This window comes from Hordeum vulgare, chromosome 2H (genome assembly GCF_904849725.1).
Source record: "Hordeum vulgare subsp. vulgare chromosome 2H, MorexV3_pseudomolecules_assembly, whole genome shotgun sequence".
Lineage (NCBI taxonomy): Eukaryota > Viridiplantae > Streptophyta > Magnoliopsida > Poales > Poaceae > Hordeum > Hordeum vulgare.
The window spans coordinates 631751267-631772570 of NC_058519.1; the positions used below are offsets into that span (position 1 = coordinate 631751267).

At 39.9% G+C, this 21304-nt stretch overlaps 1 protein-coding gene across 1 annotated transcript; it reads left to right on the top strand.

Annotated features, from left to right (window-relative positions):
• Window positions 1-6062: 6062 nt before the first annotated feature.
• LOC123428102 lies at window positions 6063-19089 on the top strand. The gene is made up of 8 exons (XM_045112268.1): window positions 6063-6433; window positions 13490-13651; window positions 13778-13830; window positions 14191-14244; window positions 16808-16967; window positions 17073-17141; window positions 17378-17500; window positions 17972-19089. Exons 1-8 carry the CDS (start codon window positions 6272-6274, stop codon window positions 18974-18976), a joined length of 1788 nt encoding a protein of 595 aa, XP_044968203.1. The 5' UTR covers window positions 6063-6271; the 3' UTR covers window positions 18977-19089.
• Window positions 19090-21304: the final 2215 nt, after the last annotated feature.

The following is a 21304-nucleotide window of genomic DNA, read 5'->3' on the forward strand; positions in this document are numbered from 1 at the left end:
TTTAAGGCCCAACTTATACTACCATATATGTACTTAGCTAGACCCTATACACAATTATCATGTATTAATACAATACTAGGATTTGTTGCTAACATAATCAAATTATTCTGTAGACATGTTAGCAATTCATTAATTCATGTTATTGTCTGTATTACTCTATGATTCAAGGGGTTTTAAAGTTCTGGTCAACGTCCACTTCTATTTCTGTATCCGCTTTGTATTCGCTCCGTGTCTGTTTCCGGTAGTATCTGTTTCCGGTAGTATCTGTTTCTGTACTCATTTCCGGGGTTTCTATATTCGTTTCCACTTCTGCAAAATAATATGAAAACAAATGTGATAGCACTCAGTTCTGTCCGTTTCCGCTCCGTTTCATCCCTAGTTGTAGCTAACCATTTCTCTACTAATGGACATGTGATGGAGGTCTAACTTCGGATTGCAGTGACCATGGAAAGGTCTCCAGATCTGGTGGTTGCTTTCGACAATGAGAAGCAATCTACATACAACGACTTGACGTAGAGTGTATGGTTGTGCGGCGGCAACGCTTGGTTTCTACTCCAACAAATATAGCTGCTACGGACCGTGAAAAAGTGATGGCAACAACACGTTACTCACTTCGATGAGCACCGGGGTGAAAACTCACGTATGACCTGAGTTGGTTATACCTGATAATAGCGATATTTTTGCGCCCTATCTTGTAGAAGGCATTGCTCAGATTGGTTATTGAAGGTGAAAATCTAGAATCTGACATTTCGTGATTGGATCCGATGACCATCACATTTGAGCGCCGCTCCCTTTATGAAAGCGTTGTTGTTGAAGAATCTTGTTGTCTTTGTAGTGGCATGCAGATACGATCATAGTTGTAGTTTGTTCGTGCTTCAATTTTTTACTTTTCTTCGCTTAGGCATAGCTTGGTCTTATATGCCTTTGCTATTTGCTGGCGTATTTTTATGTGTGTGCGTTGGCGTTAACTGTATGCATTTTAGATGTGCAGCGGTTGGATATGTACTTATTGTGTTTGTATCCACTTGATGCTTCATTTAAATCAATCAAATTAACCCTTTGTCAAAAAAAGCAAGATCAGTTTTGCTTATCAATGGTCAGACTGTGAGAGCAATGTCCTAGCCAGTTGTTCCTTACTCCCGCTCTTACTGCGAGTTATGGTGATAAAGAGGAAAGAGAAACACATTTAACCTAGAAAGAAGTCAACTAAATTTGTCTGGCTAACGTTACTGATGGATTAAATCCGTCGTGATTCTTAATTTTGCTGGAGAAGAGAACATATGGTACTGGGAACCACTAAGCAGACGACTGATGCCAAGCCTCCCATCAGACCAGCCTATGGCCCTTGGATGCAAGCCCATGTAATCGTTGGATGAGGTCTTTGGGGACTTACCAAAATTAAAACCAATTAACACTAAATGTGGGTTGTACTATTAATTGCCGCCTGATTTACCTCTTTCGGATTTTTAGGAAACAAATTTCAGTCATTAAGGAAACTAATAAATCTAAATGGATTTTATCCGCATATAGTAGTTTGCGTCCTTATGGAATTTAATTATTTGCTTCCGATGATTGTTCGTTTTTACATGGTTTGTTCCGAACCCAACAAATTTGTACTACCCCCTATTGAAATTGAGCTTCCATGGTTAATAATTAGTTAATTTGTTTTCATGGTTAATGAAATTTGCTTCATACTGTATTTTTCAATACAACGAATACATGCTTCCATCAACAGAAGAATGTGTTTCTGTGGTTAAGGAATTCTGCTTCATGTTTCAAAAGAAGAGACTTGTGCGTCCGTTCACCGGAGAATGAATTTCCATTGTTAGTAAAATTTGCTTAGTTCTCGCAAAAAAAATCTTACTGAAACATGTTGTGTATCATGTAACAGCATGGCATGTTGTTTCGGAAGCATCACAAAATGGATTCCATCGAGTAGATAATTGTTTTTTTTCTTTTCAGAGAGATGGAGTAGATAATTTCTTCAATAGGAACAGTAACTTCTTTTCATTGAAAATATTCATTTTGATTTACTTCCAAAGATGACACATGCTTCCAATGGATTGTGATGAGTTTCCGAAGAAATAAAATTTGCTTCTATTGAACAGACAATTTGCTTCCAAGGAAAAACACCACATGTGTAATCACATATGGTTTCATCTCTTAAGGCAATTGTTCGAGGTGGCGGCAGCGAGCAAGAGCACAGACTTGACTCAAGTCACTTGAGACATCCATGAGAAAGCTCCGCAGGTTGTGCATCGATAGATCTTCAACAGAAGCCCCGCGGTGACCTTGGGTGGCTGCCAACGGAGCATCTGAATGCGCCGAGTTCCACCATAAGCAACTACAACCTCAGAAACTTGCTAGAGTACTACATGCCATCAGGAACTCACTTCAGTCCCAAGATTCGGGACTTATTGTAGGGTGATGGCAAGTCGGCGTTGTCGCCGACTACCTCGTCGTCCTCCATGTCCAGGACATTTATTGGGATACATCGCCAAGATCCAATGATGTACCTGTTAGGAGGACCATGGGCTGCATCGAGGACGAGTGGTATGGAGGGGATCCAATCTTGGTGGCGGTGCATGGAGAGGTTGACGGTGATGTTGAATCTCGCAGGAGGAACGTGATGGGAATTTCAGTTATGAAGCAGGCGAGGGATTGATGGGATCAGGCGAAGGTGACTGCATAAAAAGCGGGAAGGGCTTTTGCTTGCCATCTCAGCCGTATGATGAAAGCTAAATCAATGAACCACGAGTCATCTGACGATAGGTTTGTATCAGACTACTGGTGGAAAGCGTTTCCCTATGATATTATGGTTTCTTGAACTACTCCCTCCGCTTATAAATATAAGATGTTGAATATTTTAGTGTGGACTACATCTCCCCTAATAATAAAGCACGCACTGCTTCTAGCGTCCGTCGCGGCATTTTTGCAAAAACACCCCTGTAGTTTCCTCTAATTAACCCGCGATACGTTTTTTAAGTGAGGCCAAACCGTTTTTTCACATTTTACACAAACCCCCTACTTTCATGCTAAATAACCCGCAGTCCAAATTATATTCAGAGCGAATCTTTTTTAAAAAATTTACGTACACCCCTCACATATACGTTAATAACCTCGAAGTCCATTCAGAATAAATATGTATTTTCAAATAACAATATCTTTTAAACCGTAAATCCAATTTAAACATGTTATATATGAAACTTGATTAGAAAAATGTGTAGAGTTTGAATATGTTGTTATTTTACATATTAAATATTAAAAAAAATACTATTTAGGATACAATGCTAATCAATATTTGTCTTTATTTCGTACCGACTATTTGTATTGTAACATGTTAACTTAAGCATCGATATTTGAGAAATATTATAATATTTGGACATGATATACTTGCACTAGGTTCTTTCTTTGTACATATTTTATAATCTAAGACCTTGCATACCTGCCTTTTTTTACAGTATCCACGCGCGTTTTTATCAATGGACTACACTTTTTTTATTTTTTATTTTTCTTCCGTTGCAACGCACGGGCATTTGTGCTAGTATGAACTAAAATAATTAAACAAATACACTAAAACATGTCTATGTATATCTGATTCAATAAAAAGTTAGAACATCTTACATTACGAGCAAACACGGTATCCTCTGTTTCACCGATGACGCCACATATGTCCATGCAAAACAGAGTAGCGCCACTTTTTTCGCAAATTGCTATGAAAACATTGTATCGCAAAGGTGATGATCTAGGAAATGCAGTCAAGCACTACGATGGAGATATTAAAAATTCTTTTTTAAAGATAAGGCTAAGGGCTAAAGTCTGCTGCACATGAGGCCATCTACTTTGGAAGATTTACCACTAACATTCCTTAGTTTCTATTTTCCATTGTATTGGTGTACTTCAATATTTGTGAAGGGATTGGGCAGCCGCTACTCCATTTTACTCCTGCAAAATGATTGTGAAACCGCACGGTAAGTTTGCATCTTCCGAAAGCGCGGTCCAGATTCTTTGTAATATATTAAGCGCACATCGTTGACTGACTATTTGCATGTTTTTGTTATGAGTTGTCTATTTGAAGTAACAGTAAATCAGGATGTAGTTAAAAATGGGGCGGTTCAAAAAGAGTTTAGGGAAGAGAGAGAAATGACACGCTGGAGTATTTGATTTCCAATTGTGCGGCACTGCACAATAAGCAACTAAACAAATGATGAAGGATATTTGATTCCATCTAGAGGTGGAGAGATGCACGTGTGTCTGGAGAGACGAGTACTCTGATCATAAGTTAGATTGTTTGTTTCTGAGGGAGATCATAAGTTAGATTTGATCACATGATCTGAGATCAGTCGGTGGATGTGTTGAGTTGTTTGATTAGCAGACGTGACAAAAGGACATGCATGGCTTGCTTAGTAACGAAGCAACAGAAGGTACGATGGTATGAACAAAAGAGAGCAATCCATCTGATTGGGGCGAGGTATCCGATGGACTTTCATTCAAATTATTATGTCGGAACGAAATGATGTACCTCCATGAAATGATCGTTCATAGAAATTTTCATTTTCTTTCAGGTTTCATGGCAAAATTAACAAATTTAACCCAGAAGCCAAAGGTTTTCACAAACTGAACTATGTTTGAAAATATTTCACGGAGCTGATCATTTTGTGTGACGCCCGACACTTAGGCGTCACACTATACTGTGTGACGTCTAAGCCGTAGGCGTCACACCCGCGTGCACGCTGGCGTATGGCCTCACTGCAACCCCGACAGTGTGACGCCTAAGCCACAGGCGTCACACTGCCACTTAAATCTGTGGCCATTCCCGTCACCGTCGACAGCGTGCACCGGGTGCTTGGCATCCCGAACCGCGGCCGTGACATCCTGTACGGGCTGGACGATGAGAGCATCGCCTCCGTGCTGGACAAGCACGACGTCGACAGTCCGCCCTTCATGGCGAGCTTGGAGAAGTCCATCAAGCTGATGAAATCAGCGGACGAGCACTTCCTTCGAACTTTCATAGTGCTCGTGCTCTCATGGTCAGCATTGTTGTGGAGCAGCTCGAAAAGGGTGTTTCTTCCCTTGACAAGAAGAACAGCGCAGGGGGCTGCCTTTTCTATCTCGTGGTTAGCATTCTGCACCATGATTCATGAGAGAAAAGAATATCAATGATTGCTACAGATTTTTTTTAATCTCCAAAACTAACTTAGTTCAACACATTTTATTCTATTTTGCAAAATACAGATTCTTTATCTAGACTCGCTCTATGTCCGTGACATGGAAATACCTGACAGCACGCCGGGAGTATGTGCGTGGGACAGGAAGCTGATGGATAAAGTCATCGAGATAGACATGAAGAACAATGGTTCTTTCAGAAAATGCTTTGTGAGTTCTTCTTCTCGAATTTTTCCTCTGTAATAGCAAATCTTTTTTGTAACTGTTATGATCATCCTCTGCATCTTTTCCATATGTTACATGTAATTGAAAAGGGAAGCACCTCGTCAGATCAATTCCAGGGGCGCATCGAGTTCAAGTGCGTGTGTCTCTGTCCTATTTAGAGACGTCTCGGCAATAGCCAGTATGCAACGATAAATTTAAGTGGCAGTGTGACGCCTGCGGCTTAGGCGTCACATTGCCGGGAGATGCGGTGCGGTCGAACGCCAGTGTGGACAAGGGTGTGACGCCTACGATTTAGGCGTCACACAGTGTAGTGTGACGCCTAAGCGTCGGGCGTCACATAAAAGGGTCAGCTGAGCGAAAAAAATTCACACGAAGTTCATTTTGTGAATTTTTCGTGTTCAGGGTCAAATTTATCGATTTTGCCAGGTTTCAGAGCCCAAACATGTGAGTGTTTCGATGAATCGTATATATACACATGTGAGTGTTTCCACGAATCAAAACGGCCCGTGTTTGCAAACCCGTTCTCAAAGCAGAAGAGGGATAAGGATTGGCTAATATATATATATATACCCTCCCGTACATATATAGTACATGATGTCTATATCCACAGAGAAAACAATCAAAAAGCAGAAGATACTACCATGCTTTTGCCTGGTGCAATGGATGTGCCCGCTCCTTTACACTGTGCTAGTCTTTCCCCTTTCTTAGATTAGCGACATCAACCCCACCACCACCCAACCACTTGCTTCGGATATGATCTCTTTCACCTGCCCACCAAGGAGCTAGCACACAGATTTAAGGTAGCCGGGATTCTTCAAACAGAACGAAGAAGAAGCATAGAGGACAGAGTCACGGAGCCATACCCGATTAATATTAGATCATGGGGAACACACACCAGGCCGGCGTCAAGAAGGATGATCAGGGTGGCGGTGACAACCAGCAGCTACAGGTGGTGGTCTCCGTTCTCGAGCTCCAGGCCGGCGTTGAAGAAAACCAGCTGCAGCCGCTTGGCGGATGGCATGCCGTCGAGGCAACCTCCTTGGTACGTGCGTCCTTGCCTACTGTGTGTGTCTGTGTGTGTGTTTACATGTGCTCCGGCCACGGCAAGTCAGTCATCTTGAGTCGACACAGGGAAGGAGAAGAAGTGGGGCTGGACGAAAAATAAAGAAAATTGATTTAGAATGAATGATATACTCCCTCATACAAACTTGTACTGAAGCTGCCACAAATAATAAGAATCAGAGGGAGTACTGTTTTTGTTAATCCATTTATTAAGATGATTCAAATTATCTCAAAACCAGTCCAGTTATCTACACTTAACTAAATTCGATGTAATTCAAAATATGGCCAACGGATTTGAAATCTAATCATACATATGTCTTTCTTACATTGAACCTATGGTTTCATGTGTTTGATTAATGATAGGATTAAACGACCACCTCATATTTGTAGGTCTATTCTTGAGGAACTCACTTTAGGTGACCTGATCTATTATACTAACCAAATACAGATGATCCCAAATTAAAACTTCACCAACAAGAAATTATAGCATCATTAGGATGAATATAATTTTCTTTTGTACCATCTTAATCCAAAGTAGTATGAACATTCTATGCCCAAATTACTAAATCAATAATTAATACAAATCTTACAAAATAAGTAAATCATGTTAGTTAAAATGGTTTTACTAAATCAATAATTAATACAAATCTTACAAAATAAGTAAATCATGTTAGTTAAAATGGTTTAGTAAATCAGTAATTAATAAAAATCTTACAAAATAAGTAAATCATATTAGTTAAAATGGTTTTACTAAATCAAATGCTAACCCAAAATCTTAAACACTATGGAAATACCATTGTAAAGTTATTCTAAGATTTTAGGAGTAATTAGTTATGGAATTTTTTTACTACTTTGGATTGAGAACACAAAGGAAGTTGACAAGTAGAAAAAGGTTTATTATCTTAAGCCACTAAAAATGCATAGATGTTTTTATAGAAACTTTTTATAAACAAAGATAGCTATCTAGTTACTTTACACTATGAGAAAGTCTGTCATATTTGCAAGCAATATTGGAGGAACTAGCCTTTGGAACTAATTTAGCTTACCGAAAGAGGGACATAATCCTTATGCCCTTTTATTAAGTTTTTTCTCTAGAAATACATTATTATATTATTTTTATGTAATCAGTTGTAGGTTTCTAGATTTTTTACCTACGACTTAAGGAGTTTACTTACACTTTCTTATTGATTTATATTAGTTTACATATTTATCTTATTAAAAATCAATTCAAGATACTAAGGCTGAATTTGCAAGCCCAATTTATCTCTATGCTCTTCCTATGGGCGTCATTTCCGAAATCACTAGCTAGCGAGTACACCTTCCAACGATACTCTCACCTCCACAGGTTGCGACAAATGGCGCACTGCATGCGTGTCACTTGTCGCAACCTGGGAGTTTTCCCTTTTTTCGTAGATACGTATTTTCAAAACGTTTTATCTCTTAAACCGTGCATTGGCTTTCTCGCGTCGACATCTTCAAAACTAGATCCCATGTTGATAGATTTTGACGGAAAAAAATTCATGAAAAAAACCGGAATAAAAAACCGTGCCTCACGCGATAGAAAATAAAAACTGAAAACGCGTTTTTTCCCCTTTTCGAGAGGCACGGGCCGTGCCTCTTGCGAAGGCAAAACCGCGCCTCTCGCGAAAGCAAAACCGTGCCTCTCGCAAAAAAAAGAAAGAGCAGAAAACGCGTTTTTTCCCTTTCCGGAAGAGGCACGTGCGTGCCTCTCGCGCAAGCAAAATCGTGCCTTTCGCGGAAGCAAAACGTGTCTCTCGCAAAAAAAAAACAGAAAACACATTTTTTCCCTTTAAGGAGAAGCACGGGCGTGCCTCTCGCGAAGGCAAAACCGTGCCTTTTGCGGAAGCAAAACCGTGTCTCTCGCAAAAAAAAGGCACGGGCGTGTCTCTCACGAAGGTAAAAACATGCCTTTAACGAAAGTAAAACCGTGTGTCTCGTAAAAAAATAGAAAACGAGTTCTTTTTCCTTTTCGAGAGGCACGGCCGTGCCTCTCGCGAAGGCAAAACCGTGCCTCTCGCGGAAACAAAACCGTGCAAAAGTGTTTTTCGAAAAAAAATTGATTTTTTTCCATCCAAAAGTTATGGAAGGACGGTGAAAATCCATAACACCAAAAAAATCGCAAAAAAACCACTCAAAAAAAAAAACCAAAACGCGTGCGAAAAAAATTAGAAAAATTGAAAGAAAACGCTCAGAACACGACACGTGACGACGGCTGGAAACTCATCAAGTGGCGGCGCGCGGAAGTGATCGTTGGGAGGCTCCCGAAAGAGCGCTCGCCAACTAATTGCTCTCAGACCGCTCTTCCCTAATATGGCTCTCTGTCATGTCTTGACGGGCACGACTAGGTCACTCTAGAAGCGAGACACAGTGCATCTCTCGTCAATCAGCACATAGGATGGGCCGGGAGTGCGGGCATTAATTGTTTTTTCATTCATTCTTTCACATTTTCTCTTTGTTATTTTTCTTTCGATTTATGTTGGCTTGTATTTAGAAATATTCTAAATATATATTATAAACATCATTTTACATACAGAAGTTAATCATGCATTAAAAATGTTTAACGTGTATAGAAAAGTGTTACCCATCTATACAAAAAATGTACGATGTATATGGAAAAAGTAAACATCAAAATTTATATTTGATAAAATGATAATAATTTATTCAAAAAATGTCAAACATGTATCAAATATGTCTCCAAGTGTATACAAAAAAGCAGAATTTGTATGCAAAGAAGTATTTATCAAACATATATATGGAAAAAAAAAATCTTAATCATGTATTTAAACATGTTCAATTTTTTTTATAAAAAATCTTCTTGATGTATATAAAAATGTACAACTGTTTATGCAAAAAATAAACATAAAATTCACATGTTTCAAAAACTAATCATGTTTTGGAAAATGCTAACCGTGTACATAAAAATGTTACTTGTGTATCTTTAGAATGTGTATAACAAAACGTAAACATAAAGATATATAAAACATTTTATTCATGTATTTGAAAAAATATATGTGTATACAAAAATGATCCCGATGTATATAGAAAATGTAGAATGTATATAAAAAAAGTTTTATTCAAATATATATTTTAAAACAATGTTATTCATGTATTTGAAAAAAATGTTCAATGTGTACACAAAAAAGTTTCATCTGTTTCAATAAATGTTGAACGTGTATAAGAGCGAGAAAAAGGTATGAAAACCTAAAAAATAGATAGACAAAACTAAAAAAAACTACGAAATTTAAAAAAATTGAAACCAAAGAAAGCTAAAACCCAAAGAAAACCAGTGGAAAATAGGTGAAAAAGCAAAGACAAAACAGAAAACTGAAGAAAACCGGCAAAGAAATAAAGAAAACAATAAAAAAAGGAAACATAAGTAAAAAAAACCAAAAAAAGTGCAATGCCCGAAAAACTACCTCAAACAGTGTCTATTGTACGAAAAACAAACAGACAAATAGGTTAGGCCTGCAGGTATGCAATGGAAAAAAAAAACTTCAGACCACACAAGAGCTATAGGGAACCATGGGTCGTCCTTCTTTAGTCTTGACACTCCCCCTCCGAAGAACTTGGTAAAGCCCAAAGAAGCTGATAACTTCTCAGATTCCCTGATTAATTTTGAATCTCACCGTAAGTTAATTATCTATGTAGGGTCTAGAGGCAATTCTTATATCCCACACATGTGTTTACTGGATAGTGGGTGCCAGACATATAAGTGACATCAACACGTAGACCTGAGACATATTGACGTGTCTATCCAATCACCTACATCCATCGTAGTCTAATCTCAGTGAATTATACTTTTTTTGATATTGTGTAATCCCTACCATTTCTTTCCTGTTAATGTGCTGACACAATTTGATCACAATGATTTAGAAATAATGTCATAAACATATATACATATTTTTATGATGATTTCATTCAGTTAAATTATGGCAGTTTTTACACACATCATCCGAAAATTGTAGTGTTTGAACCATCCCAAGCAGTCCATGATGTTCATAAAATTGTCATATATTTACGGCCATTTAAACTACCATAATTATATTTTGGTTACTAGTTGACATAGTTATTCTAGTGCGCACACAACTATTAATACAAAGTATCAAAGAGTATTACTAGATTATACCAATTATTCAGTACACCAAGATCATATCTATCTGATATATATTTTGATTCCAGCAATAAATTATATATATTTAATTTTACAAGATTGATTAACATAATGTCTGTTCACGAAAATGTGTTTTCTTACCTTTACGTTAACTCCAACTTACTAGTTGATGAGCTTATCAGCATTATTTCACGAGGGTGTTAGGTCAAAGGCAATAATAAGTCCTAAATTATTTGTTCAGAATTTTAGATGGCACATAAATTATTTTATTGCCATTTTTTCCAATATGGATGTATTTAATGAAAATTACACCAGGATGGGTAATACCTTTTCTCTTCTTAAGATGTAACTCTAATGCTAACATTGTTTATGACATATGCTAATCATTGAGAAGCACATGAATACATCTCACGAATCCATTTTCCTATCCTAGCTTCTGTTGGGTAACGTAGCATAAATTTAAAATTTTCCTACGCATGTTTAGATCTTTCTATGGAGAGACCAGCAACGAGAGAGGGATAAGAGCATCTTCATACCTTTGAAGCTCGCTAAGCGGAAGCGTTGCTAGAACACGGTTGATGGAGTCGTACTCGCGGCGATTCCGATCTAGTGCCGAACAACGGCACCTCCGCGTTCAACACACGTGCAGTCCGGTGACGTCTCCCGCACCTTGATCCAGCAAGGAGGAGGGAGAGGTTGGGGAAGAAGTCCAGCAACACGACGGCGTGGTGTTGGTGGAGAGACGAGGTCTCCCGGCAGGGCTTCGCCAAGCGCCGGCAGAGAGGAGGAGGAAGAAGTGCAGGGCTGCGCCGAGGGAGAGGGAAAACCGTGTCCTCCAAAGGCCAAAAGTGCCCACTATATATAGGGGAAGGGGAGAGGGGGTGCCACCCCTAGGGTTCCCACCCTAGGGGGTGCGGCAGCCCTCCCAGATGGGGGGAGTGGCGGCCAGGGCAAGGAGGAGGGCTGGCGCACCCCTCTGGTGGGCCTAAGGCCCACCTAAGTTAGGGTTCCCCCCCTTCCCCCTTTTTCTGGTGCACATGGGCTGGGTGGGGGCGCACCAGCCCACTTAGGGGCTGGTTCCCTTCCCCACTTAGCCCATCTAGCCTCCCGGGGTCGTTGCCCCCCTTCGATGGTCCCCCGGGACCACCTCCGGTGGTCCCGGTGGTCCCGGTACGTTACCGGTGACGCCCGGAACACTTCCGGTGTCCAAAACCATCCGTCCTATATATCAATCTTTACCTCCGGACCATTCCGGAGCTCCTCGTGACGTCCGTGATCTCATCCAGGACTCCGAACAACTTTCGATAACCTCGTACAACAATTCCCTATAACCCTAGCGTCATCGAACCTTAAGTGTGTAGACCCTACGGGTTCGGGAGACAGGCAGACATGACCGAGACACCTCTCTGGCCAATAACCATCAGCGGGGTCTGGATACCCATGGTGGCTCCCACTAGCTCCACGATGATCTCATCGGATGAACCACGATGTCAAGGATTCAATCAATCCCGTATACGATTCCCTTTGTCTGGCGGTATAGAACTTGCCCGAGATTCGATCGTCGGTATACCTATACCTTGTTCAATCTCGTTACCGGTAAGTCTCTTTACTCGTTCCGTAGCACTTCATCATGTGACTAACTCCTTAGTCACATTGAGCTCATGATGATGTTCTACCGAGTGGGCCCAGATATACCTCTCCGTCACACGGAGTGACAAATCCCGATCTCGATTCGTGCCAACCCAACAGACACTTTCGGAGGTATCCATAGTGCACCTTTATAGTCACCCAGTTACGTTGTGACGTTTGATACACCCAAAGCACTCCTACGGTATCCGGGAGTTGCACAATCTCACGGTCGAAGGAAAAGATACTTGACATTAGAAAAGCATTAGCATACGAACAATACGATCTAATGCTAGGCTTAGGATTGGGTCTTGTCCACCACATCATTCTCCCAATGATGTGATCCCGTTATCAATGACATCCAATGTCCATGATCAGGAAACCATGATCATCTATTGACTAACGAGCTAGCCAACTAGAGGCTTGCTAGGGACACATTGTGATCTATTCATTCACACATGTATTACTGTTTCCTGTTAATACAATTATAGCATGAACGATAGACGATTATCATGAACAAGGAAATATGATAATAACCATTTTATTATTGCCTCTAGGGCATATTTCCAACAGCTTCTTCCCAAAATCTGCCCACAAAATCAACAACGATTCCGGAAATCCGTTGGTGCTCCCGAGAGCGCGCACTCCTGCACGCGATATCTTTTTTGAAATATAAAGAAAATCCAACAAAAATTCTGTGTGTTCTTTGTCACATCAAAATGCTACATACAAATTTGTAGGCAAAAAGGTAAAAAAAAATGGCCCATGCAAAAAAAAAAAAAACAAATGTTACCCCAAAATGTCATCCTAAATTTGTTTTTTTCACCGGTGAAACACCGCTGCTCCGGTTCGCATGAAAATTTTCAGGGATGTTTGTGACACTAACACGGGCATCTACAATAGAAAAAATCTAATTTTTTTAAAAAACATTTACTATATTTTTTGTTCACTATTCACGCGGGAGCGCTCCCATCTTACATCTGGATCTGGTGGGAATCCCTCGTCCAAGGCGATAAAATCCGGGGTGGAACGTCTCCTAAGGGATGCCATCTGCTAGTGTATGAATCAATATGAGATTACTATTTAATAAATATTCTCCATTTCTTTCTTCATTAATCTGAACTATTATAATTCTATCTCCCCGAATGGCTCGTTTGTGATTTTAATTTTTTGTGATTAACATGGAAAACCGACAGGGAGTGTATGTAATTCATAAAGTATATACATAGTTAGATAAATTTAGTCATTGATTTGTGTATAATTTGTGTATGCATGCAGTTGGAAAATAGCAAGACAAATAATTGTGCTATAGGTGGAGCATGCATCAACAACAAGACAACTATTCTCCAGCCTGCAGCTGAATCAAATATCCTTACACACGATGATCCTCTACATCCATTGTTGCCAGAGGGCGTGCAATTCGTGCTCAACACTTCACGGGTCAGATATGATGACCCTTCATTCACAACCCAGATTATACTTGTTAATTACCGCCAACATCCAGGAAAGTAATCTTAATTTATTATATGCATAGATAAATAGTCCTTATGTTTATCACATTCACAGGTTAACAAGAAGTGCATTGGAGACGGTGATGGCTTCATTGCCTATGAGGAGAAGTATGAAATTAACACAACCTTAGCTTAGCTTTAGTTTCATCGGCATGTCTTACTTCAAATATATGAATTATATTTAATTTTTTCTCTCTGCCTCCTGCAAAACTTTTTACTTCAATATGCACACAAGAAATCTTGGTTGAAAGTAGTGAATAGTAAAACAAGAACTGAGTAATTAGACTGCTTTATTGTATTGCATATGGGTATATACCACCTCATTGTCATGTATCTAATATGACGAGCTGGACAAATTGAACTCAAATTCGTTTTCAATTACTCCGACCAAAACACGGGCTGCCATTATATACTTTCCTCTCGTGCAATGGAATGAAAACATGTCTCATTCATCATTTATGTGAGCAGGATGGCAAGCGATACAAGCAACCGAGATCCACACCCACACCGAATCAGAATGAAGTATGTATATAGTTAAGTATTTAAATAGATAGTATTGTTATTGAAGTTTTTTGTAGCACCTGGCTCGCAAGAGCACGTAAACATGATGACAATTTTTAGCATATTGTATAGATCTAGTCCTATTTTTTTGCAACTCAAATTTCCATGGATGTAAATTGAAACATGCAAGTATTGAATTATACTTGTGTATTTAATTAGGGCAGTTCCAATGTTATAGAGTGTACTATATCTTAGCCATGCCAACTAAGCAAAAAAAATCTGATGTGGCATCCTATTTAACGACGAAAGGAACGACTACCATATCTTAATCTAGATATGGATCTTAGCACCAAATCCAAGCCATCTAATATTTCTCTCTCACAAAGACATTAAGTGAGGGTTATTTTATACACAAGACTAAGATATAGAGCACTTGTACTTATTTATTTAGAACATATACTCCCTTTGTCTGGAATTACTTGTTACAGAAATGGATAAAAATAGATATATTTAAAACTAAAGTATGTCTAGATACATCCATTTCCTCGACAAGTATTTCGGACGGAGGGAGTATTTAATACCATTAGATATAGCTTAAGATATAGTGCACCAAGACTATCCTTATACTATCACTAGTCTCAAACACTTATTTTGATTGGTTAAGATAACACTTATATGATATATCAATAGTTAACTACTCCATTAGTATATGGATTATGCCCCCAAAAATTTGAGGCTAATGCTTTCATATTAAAATAGTTACTTTTGCCCCTTACTCTGTGTCACATAAACCATACATTAATTGCATAATTTTTAATCAAAAACATACCCCTACTCCCCCCACCACACACATAACACACTGGGTTGCGCTAATGCATGCCCATAATGAATTCAAAACCCTAAATTCTCAAGTCCAGTCACCCGGTGATCGCTAATGGGTGGCCAGTGATAAGTTCAAGCCCACAAATTCTCAAATTCCACAAAACAAAAACCAAATTCAGGGATGTGCAAGATATAAACATGTCTGCAAACAAAGTGGTCAATTGTGTATTTTCTCCTTCGTCTTAACTCTTCCCTTCCACCATTGTCTCCTTATTCCCGTCCATATGGAGTGTGTGCGGTCTCAATTATTTATGTTAACATCCAATAGGAACACGACGGAGGCTACACACGAGTTTCACTCGCATTCGAGGTGTGTATGTCCTCCCGCGGTGAGACTTGTGTTTCCTTTCTCAGATTCCAAGGATTCCCGCTAGTGCCAAAATCATTTTTTCTATGATATAGCTCTCCACCCTAAGGAACTAGCTGGTGGTAGGAGTTTTGACGGGCGAGGAGGATAGAGGGTATATTTTTGTTTTTGAAAGGGGGAAGGGGCGGGGGCGGGCGAGTAGGAAGCAAGGAAGAGGAAGTATTTCACAGTGATGAGTGTTATCAATCCAGGATAAAATACCAGTAAGTCATCACATGTGTCATCTCAAATCTTGAATCATGGATGATATCCAATCCATGAGCAAAGATGGATTTCCCTCATCTATGATGTGGTATTCTGTACTAGTGATGATTATATAGGAGTATATTTAACTGGCACAATCGTTTGGTATATGGGCACATTTTAGTTGTAGATAGGGAATAGGGAGTTCAAATTTTAGTAGATATATTTATATTCTGGTTTTGAAAGTATTCTGCATTTTAAACGCCAAAAGACATATTTAATAAAAATAAATGTCATAACACTATTTCTATGGTTGAATGTCATTTTTTTATAATAGAGTTAATTTGAGGTTATTAATATAAATTTTGAAAACATAATATTTCGAATTCTCTATATAATTCATTCCAAATTGTTCAAACATCAAGACCAAAAATAAGTCTTATATGTACATCATAGCTTACTCATAAAGTGCATTCATTATGTTGTATTTGACCTTAAGATTGTATCTTTAGAAGGTTGTTTGTATTATTTCGCTTTTATATCTTGAGCTAAATTACCATTTTTAGTATTCTGAGCTTAAACAACTTTGTTCCAGCTAACATCGAATGAGCATGGTCTAGTACTAAATCATGATTCTATCCCACAAACTATGGGCTAGACATTTAACATTTTTATTAGCAACCGTACACGTACAATACATATTTTACCAAATATATCATAGCAAGTATGCATTCTTATTCAAAACTATTATGACATCCAAAGTTGAAACCATAAGATTTCCTAAAGCTTTCATATTTGGCAGTGTTGAAAGAGGAAGGATGCGGTTGACATAGCAGGTCCCTAAAAAATAGTTACGACAATAATTGAAAGATGTCCGTCGAAATAAGACATGACTAATGATCTTCGCAAGGGATAGGTTCTTGGGATGGTGACAAAGGGTAGAATGAGGCAGATGGAAGCGGTTGTGGATTGATTTTGGGTTGGGTTGGTGGGCAAGAGGGAATTCGGGTTAGTAAGGATGCCGTCAATGGATTCCATGCATTAGCAAGCCTTGAATTTCAAAATATAAAAGGAGGATAACCCCCGGCATCATGTCGGCTTTTATATATAATAGGCTGTGAGAAGAGGGCATTTACTTTTATGAATCAACAGGGGGATCGATGCACCAGAGCTGAAAATGAAATACGGCATCGCTTCAAAGAATCAGTTGGTGAAACTTATTGGGGGGAAACGTGTTCAGATTCTTGTGTATGGGACAGACCAATATGGACGGTATCTTGGCGATATCTACTGTGATGGCATCTTTATCCAAGTGAGACAGAAAATACATCTTGTTTTCATTTCCTCGGATCAAGTGACTTTGTTTTTTATTTATTTTCTTCTCACGAAGACTGATTTTTCTGTCTAAATTCTTCAGGAACAAATGTTGAAAACGGGCTTCGCCTGGCACTACAAAGCATGTGACAAACGTCCTGAATTTGCTCTAGTAGGGTATTTCATCTCAATCCATTATTTATAGCCCAAAACAAATTCAACCTAGCACCTTCAGGACCATTCTTACAAGCTACATCATCATAACTTAACGTATAATGCCGTCTCAATATTAATCAGTGATGAAAGCTCCAAGGCAAATGCCTATATTGTGTGATTTTCTCATCCTTGTTTGTATTGGGGTATTGGCCACGAGTTCTTTCTCACATTTCTATTAATTGTTTTATTCAGTGGGAAAGAGAAGCGAAAGTGGCACGACTAGGGCTTTGGAAGTTAGATAATCCTCAGAAACCATGGGATTGGAGGAGGGATCAACGCATCAACGACAAAAAGGAGAGTACTGATGACATTCAGGTCAACAAAATTTCCTGTTCTTGAATTATCCAAGAGGCATGGTTTTGGCAATGGAGCAGTTTTAACATGCTCCCTCTTACCTCCTCTCAAGCAATGAGGTTACCAAGAGCTTCATGCAGATTCGGACCTGAGTAGATACATTTTGGAGAATGGAAGAAAGAGAAAACATGGTTTCGATCTCTGCATCGCGATGCACACAACCCAACAATTTATTATATTGTCCAAAGTTTCATAGACTATTACATATATATAGGCCACAAATGCCCGAAATAATTAGGAAAAATAGTGCCTATACCTAACATAAAGTCCCTGGTAATAGCTTCTAGTTTGTGATTTTTTCAGCAAGCAAGTAGGCAATATTTAGTTAGCTAATGCCATGTCAAGTGATATGTGCGGTATTTCCTATATCTGTAAATAGTGCTTTGTTGATAGTTCAACGGATTGCTGTGCGCTTAATTAAATTTCTTGCAGGTAGAATCGCAGAGTCAGGTCAATGGGAGCAGTGTAAGTCTACCATTGCTGGTGATGAAAGATATGGAGGATCTGGGTAGGAAATGGAAAGAGAGTTTGCAGAATATTGTGTCCGAGAACATGAAACTACATGATCAGGTCCAGGAGTTAAAGAGAGATAAGAAGGAGGCCGAGGAACGAGCTACGAAGGCAGAAAAAGAAATTCAAAGTGCTGTGGTTGACAACATGAAGCTGAATGCCCAGCTCCAGGAATCAGAAAGGAATAAGAAGGAGGCTGAGGACCGAGTTTTACAGTTGGATTTCTTCTCAGGAAGTGTTGCAGCTGTAAACATGGATTTGCACAATAAGATTGAGGTTTTAGAAAATGAGAATAAGAAGGCCGAGGACCGAGCAAAGGGGGCAGAAAGTGAAATGGAGAGTGTTGGTGCTGAGAACAGGAACCTGAAGGATCAGCTCCAGGCAGTAGAGGTCCAAGCTATGAAGTTGAAATATTTTTCTGAAAAAGTTGCAGGTGTAAACATAGTTTTGCACCGTAAGCTGGAGGGGTCAGAGGAGAAGAATAAAATGGCTGAGGAGCAAGCCAAGGAGACAGAGAAGAAGATGGAAAGTATTCTGAATGACAATATGAAACTAAGTGGTCAGGTTCAAAAATTAAATAAGAAAAATAAAGAGGTTACCGCCTTTGCTAATAATAGCAAAAAGAAATTGCAAAGTGTTCTCGCCGTAAACATGGATGTGGATAAAAAGGGGGAGGACCAAGCTACTTCGTCAAACAAGGGATTAGAATTGAGCGTTGGAGTTGAAAACATGAAGGGGAAACTACAAGGCATTAGTCACAAGAAGAGTGAACAAACTGTAGAGACCCTATCGCCATCGGGAACTCCAACCAAAGACTCTGGCGTGAGCCCTCAAAAAGACCCTAGCGTGAAAAAACCCACTGTGTGGCGGAAGAAAACGGCCGCAACGACATCTTCCGTGCCTCCACCAAAGGGTCATTACGAATAGACACAACTATGTGTTGAATTTTAACTATTGCCTATATATACAAGTTCAATGACGGCAAGTGTTGCTACAAATTTAAAAAAGGTATTATATTATATAATCTTGAATTCCCATGACATTTTGTGTTTCACCCCAACATATTTTCATATTGTTTTTTTTATAAATAGAATGGCACTTAATTCTATTGTATTGGTCCATCCCTGGTGAGGAGGGGTGTCCACGCTATCCCGCCTTGATTCGTCTGTATCTATTATATTATGCGGCTTTGTTCTTCAATGTTGACAATGTGGCCGTATCGACCTTTCTCGCGGTGTCAATTTCGCTCGTGTTCCTTTCCTGAAGTGAGCGCTCCCTTCTGGTCGTGCCACAAAGACGACATATCTCATTGTGAAGCTAAATGTGATTTGCATGTCGTATCCCTTCCATGATACTCCTGGTTAACAAGGAGCTCTCCCGGGAGTACTGACTAGTGAGACAAGGTTCCACTTAACCCACCCGGGTTCGAATCTCCTCACCCACTATGAGCTACGTCAAGGGGGTTTCTTCCCCCCTTCGGCCTAGTTTACTCCTGGTTGCCACAGGGGCATTCGGGGTTCTTGGGGGAACTATTTCGTCTGTCGACGGTGTGCCGTCTTGGGTTGTCTCCTTTCACATTGGTCATCAGTGCCCCCCTCCCCCCCCCCCAAATAAAAGTTTTGTGCTGCTTGTCTACTGCTGCCTGCTTTGGCGGGCGAAGACCTCGACGGGTCAAGCTTATTTCTTCGGTTCATCTTGGTAGTTTCTTGTGTTGTATTTGGTCTGTGCACATGCTTGTTTGCACCATGCATCTGTCATCTGAGGTTGTTCCGCCTTAGTTTTTTATTTCTTTATTTCCAATGCTTATAAGTGGTTGATCATTATAATCTTTTTGTTGATGGCTTTGTTCATTTAAAATCGGAGTATATTTGAGCCTCTTCTTGAGCTCGACCGATCTTTTTTCCTTACAAAAATAATGGAGTACACACTTTAACGTGAAAAACAGCCAACTATTAGGTAGTGTGAGAGCATGAGTGGATGTCAAAAACATTTGACAGTTTCTTAACTTATCAAAAAATGACAACTCTTTTTGATAAAAGCACGGTACAAATGCAGACGTTCATATACACATGCGTACTCAGTGCATTCCCTATCCCTATGACAAGTCTTGAAAAATAGGCAATATGAGTTGGTAGTCAAATCAATTGTTAGCCCATTTTAGCAAAAACTTATATATTTATTTGCCAGTTTTTTAGTTTGCCTAAATATTAACAAACCAAGTAGCGTCGAACGCTCGCTGTCAAAAAGAAAGGGTCGCGATATTCACCACACGTGTGGCATCTAAGGGGGGCTTGCCGCATGTCCTGTGTGGCTTCTATGCAAAATAGCCCGCACGCGCATGTTCGGGCGCCCCCCCCCCCCCCGCCACTCGCACGTGCGGCATCCCACCCTGCTGCCCGCACGTCCTGGCATGCCACCCCGCTGCCCGCACACCCACATGACTTGTCCCTCCGCATGAACTGGAGTGCCCCCCCGCAAGAGAGTCGCCGCCCCACCACCCCAAAATCATGCTTAACCCCTCCAGATCGGATTCTTCTCCTATCTCCCTCCTCGTGGTTCACAAGTTGCCATGGCAACTGGAGCAAAACCCTAGCGCCGCCTAGGCGAAATATACGACAACGAATTCCACACGGTGAGAAACCTCATGTATCTGACCGTTCTCCTCTCCCTTCCCCTTACAAATTTCCATCGAAATTGCCATCATGGATCTGAGTTGTCCTAGATTTTTGCCACATGGATCTGAAACCTCATGGATCCGGTCGTTCTCCTCTCCCCTCCAAAATCAATAAAATTGCCATCCCACTGTCCTAGATTTGATCCGCATCTTAGTTGCCATCAACTTCGTAGAAGCTCAAAATTTTGAGTTGTCATCAAATTGATCTAGTCGAAAGTAAGATCAGATGCATCTAGAATTAAAGGGAGGGCGGGGAAGATGTGGGTATGGGGCAGGGGCAAGCCAAAGCAGAGTTTTCCATCAGGAGATTGGGAAGAAAATGTCGCCCAACTTTGCTGGTAGTTGCCACCCCGTTATAGAAGTAGTTGCCGCCAAATGCACCGAAAGTGGAACTTTGCCATGTAATTACAGTGAAAATTGCCTCCAATACTTCATGGTAGTTGCCATCCCGGGTGTACAAGTAGTATGCAAAAGGATGCATTGTCAAAACAATGCGTGGCTTCAATGTTTTAGTTGCCATGTTGTGCTAGGGATGTATGCCATTCATATATAAGATTGTCGTGTCTTTTTTAGTTGAACTA

Bases quoted from the DNA above. Each gene is read 5' to 3' on its own strand.
- LOC123428102 (XM_045112268.1), top strand. From the start codon at position 6,272: ATGGGGAACACACACCAGGCCGGCGTCAAGAAGGATGATCAGGGTGGC. The intron at 14,245-16,807 runs GTATGTATATAG...ATGAATCAACAG, and splicing joins CCACACCGAATCAGAATGAA to GGGGATCGATGCACCAGAGC. The intron at 16,968-17,072 runs GTGAGACAGAAA...TAAATTCTTCAG, and splicing joins GTGATGGCATCTTTATCCAA to GAACAAATGTTGAAAACGGG.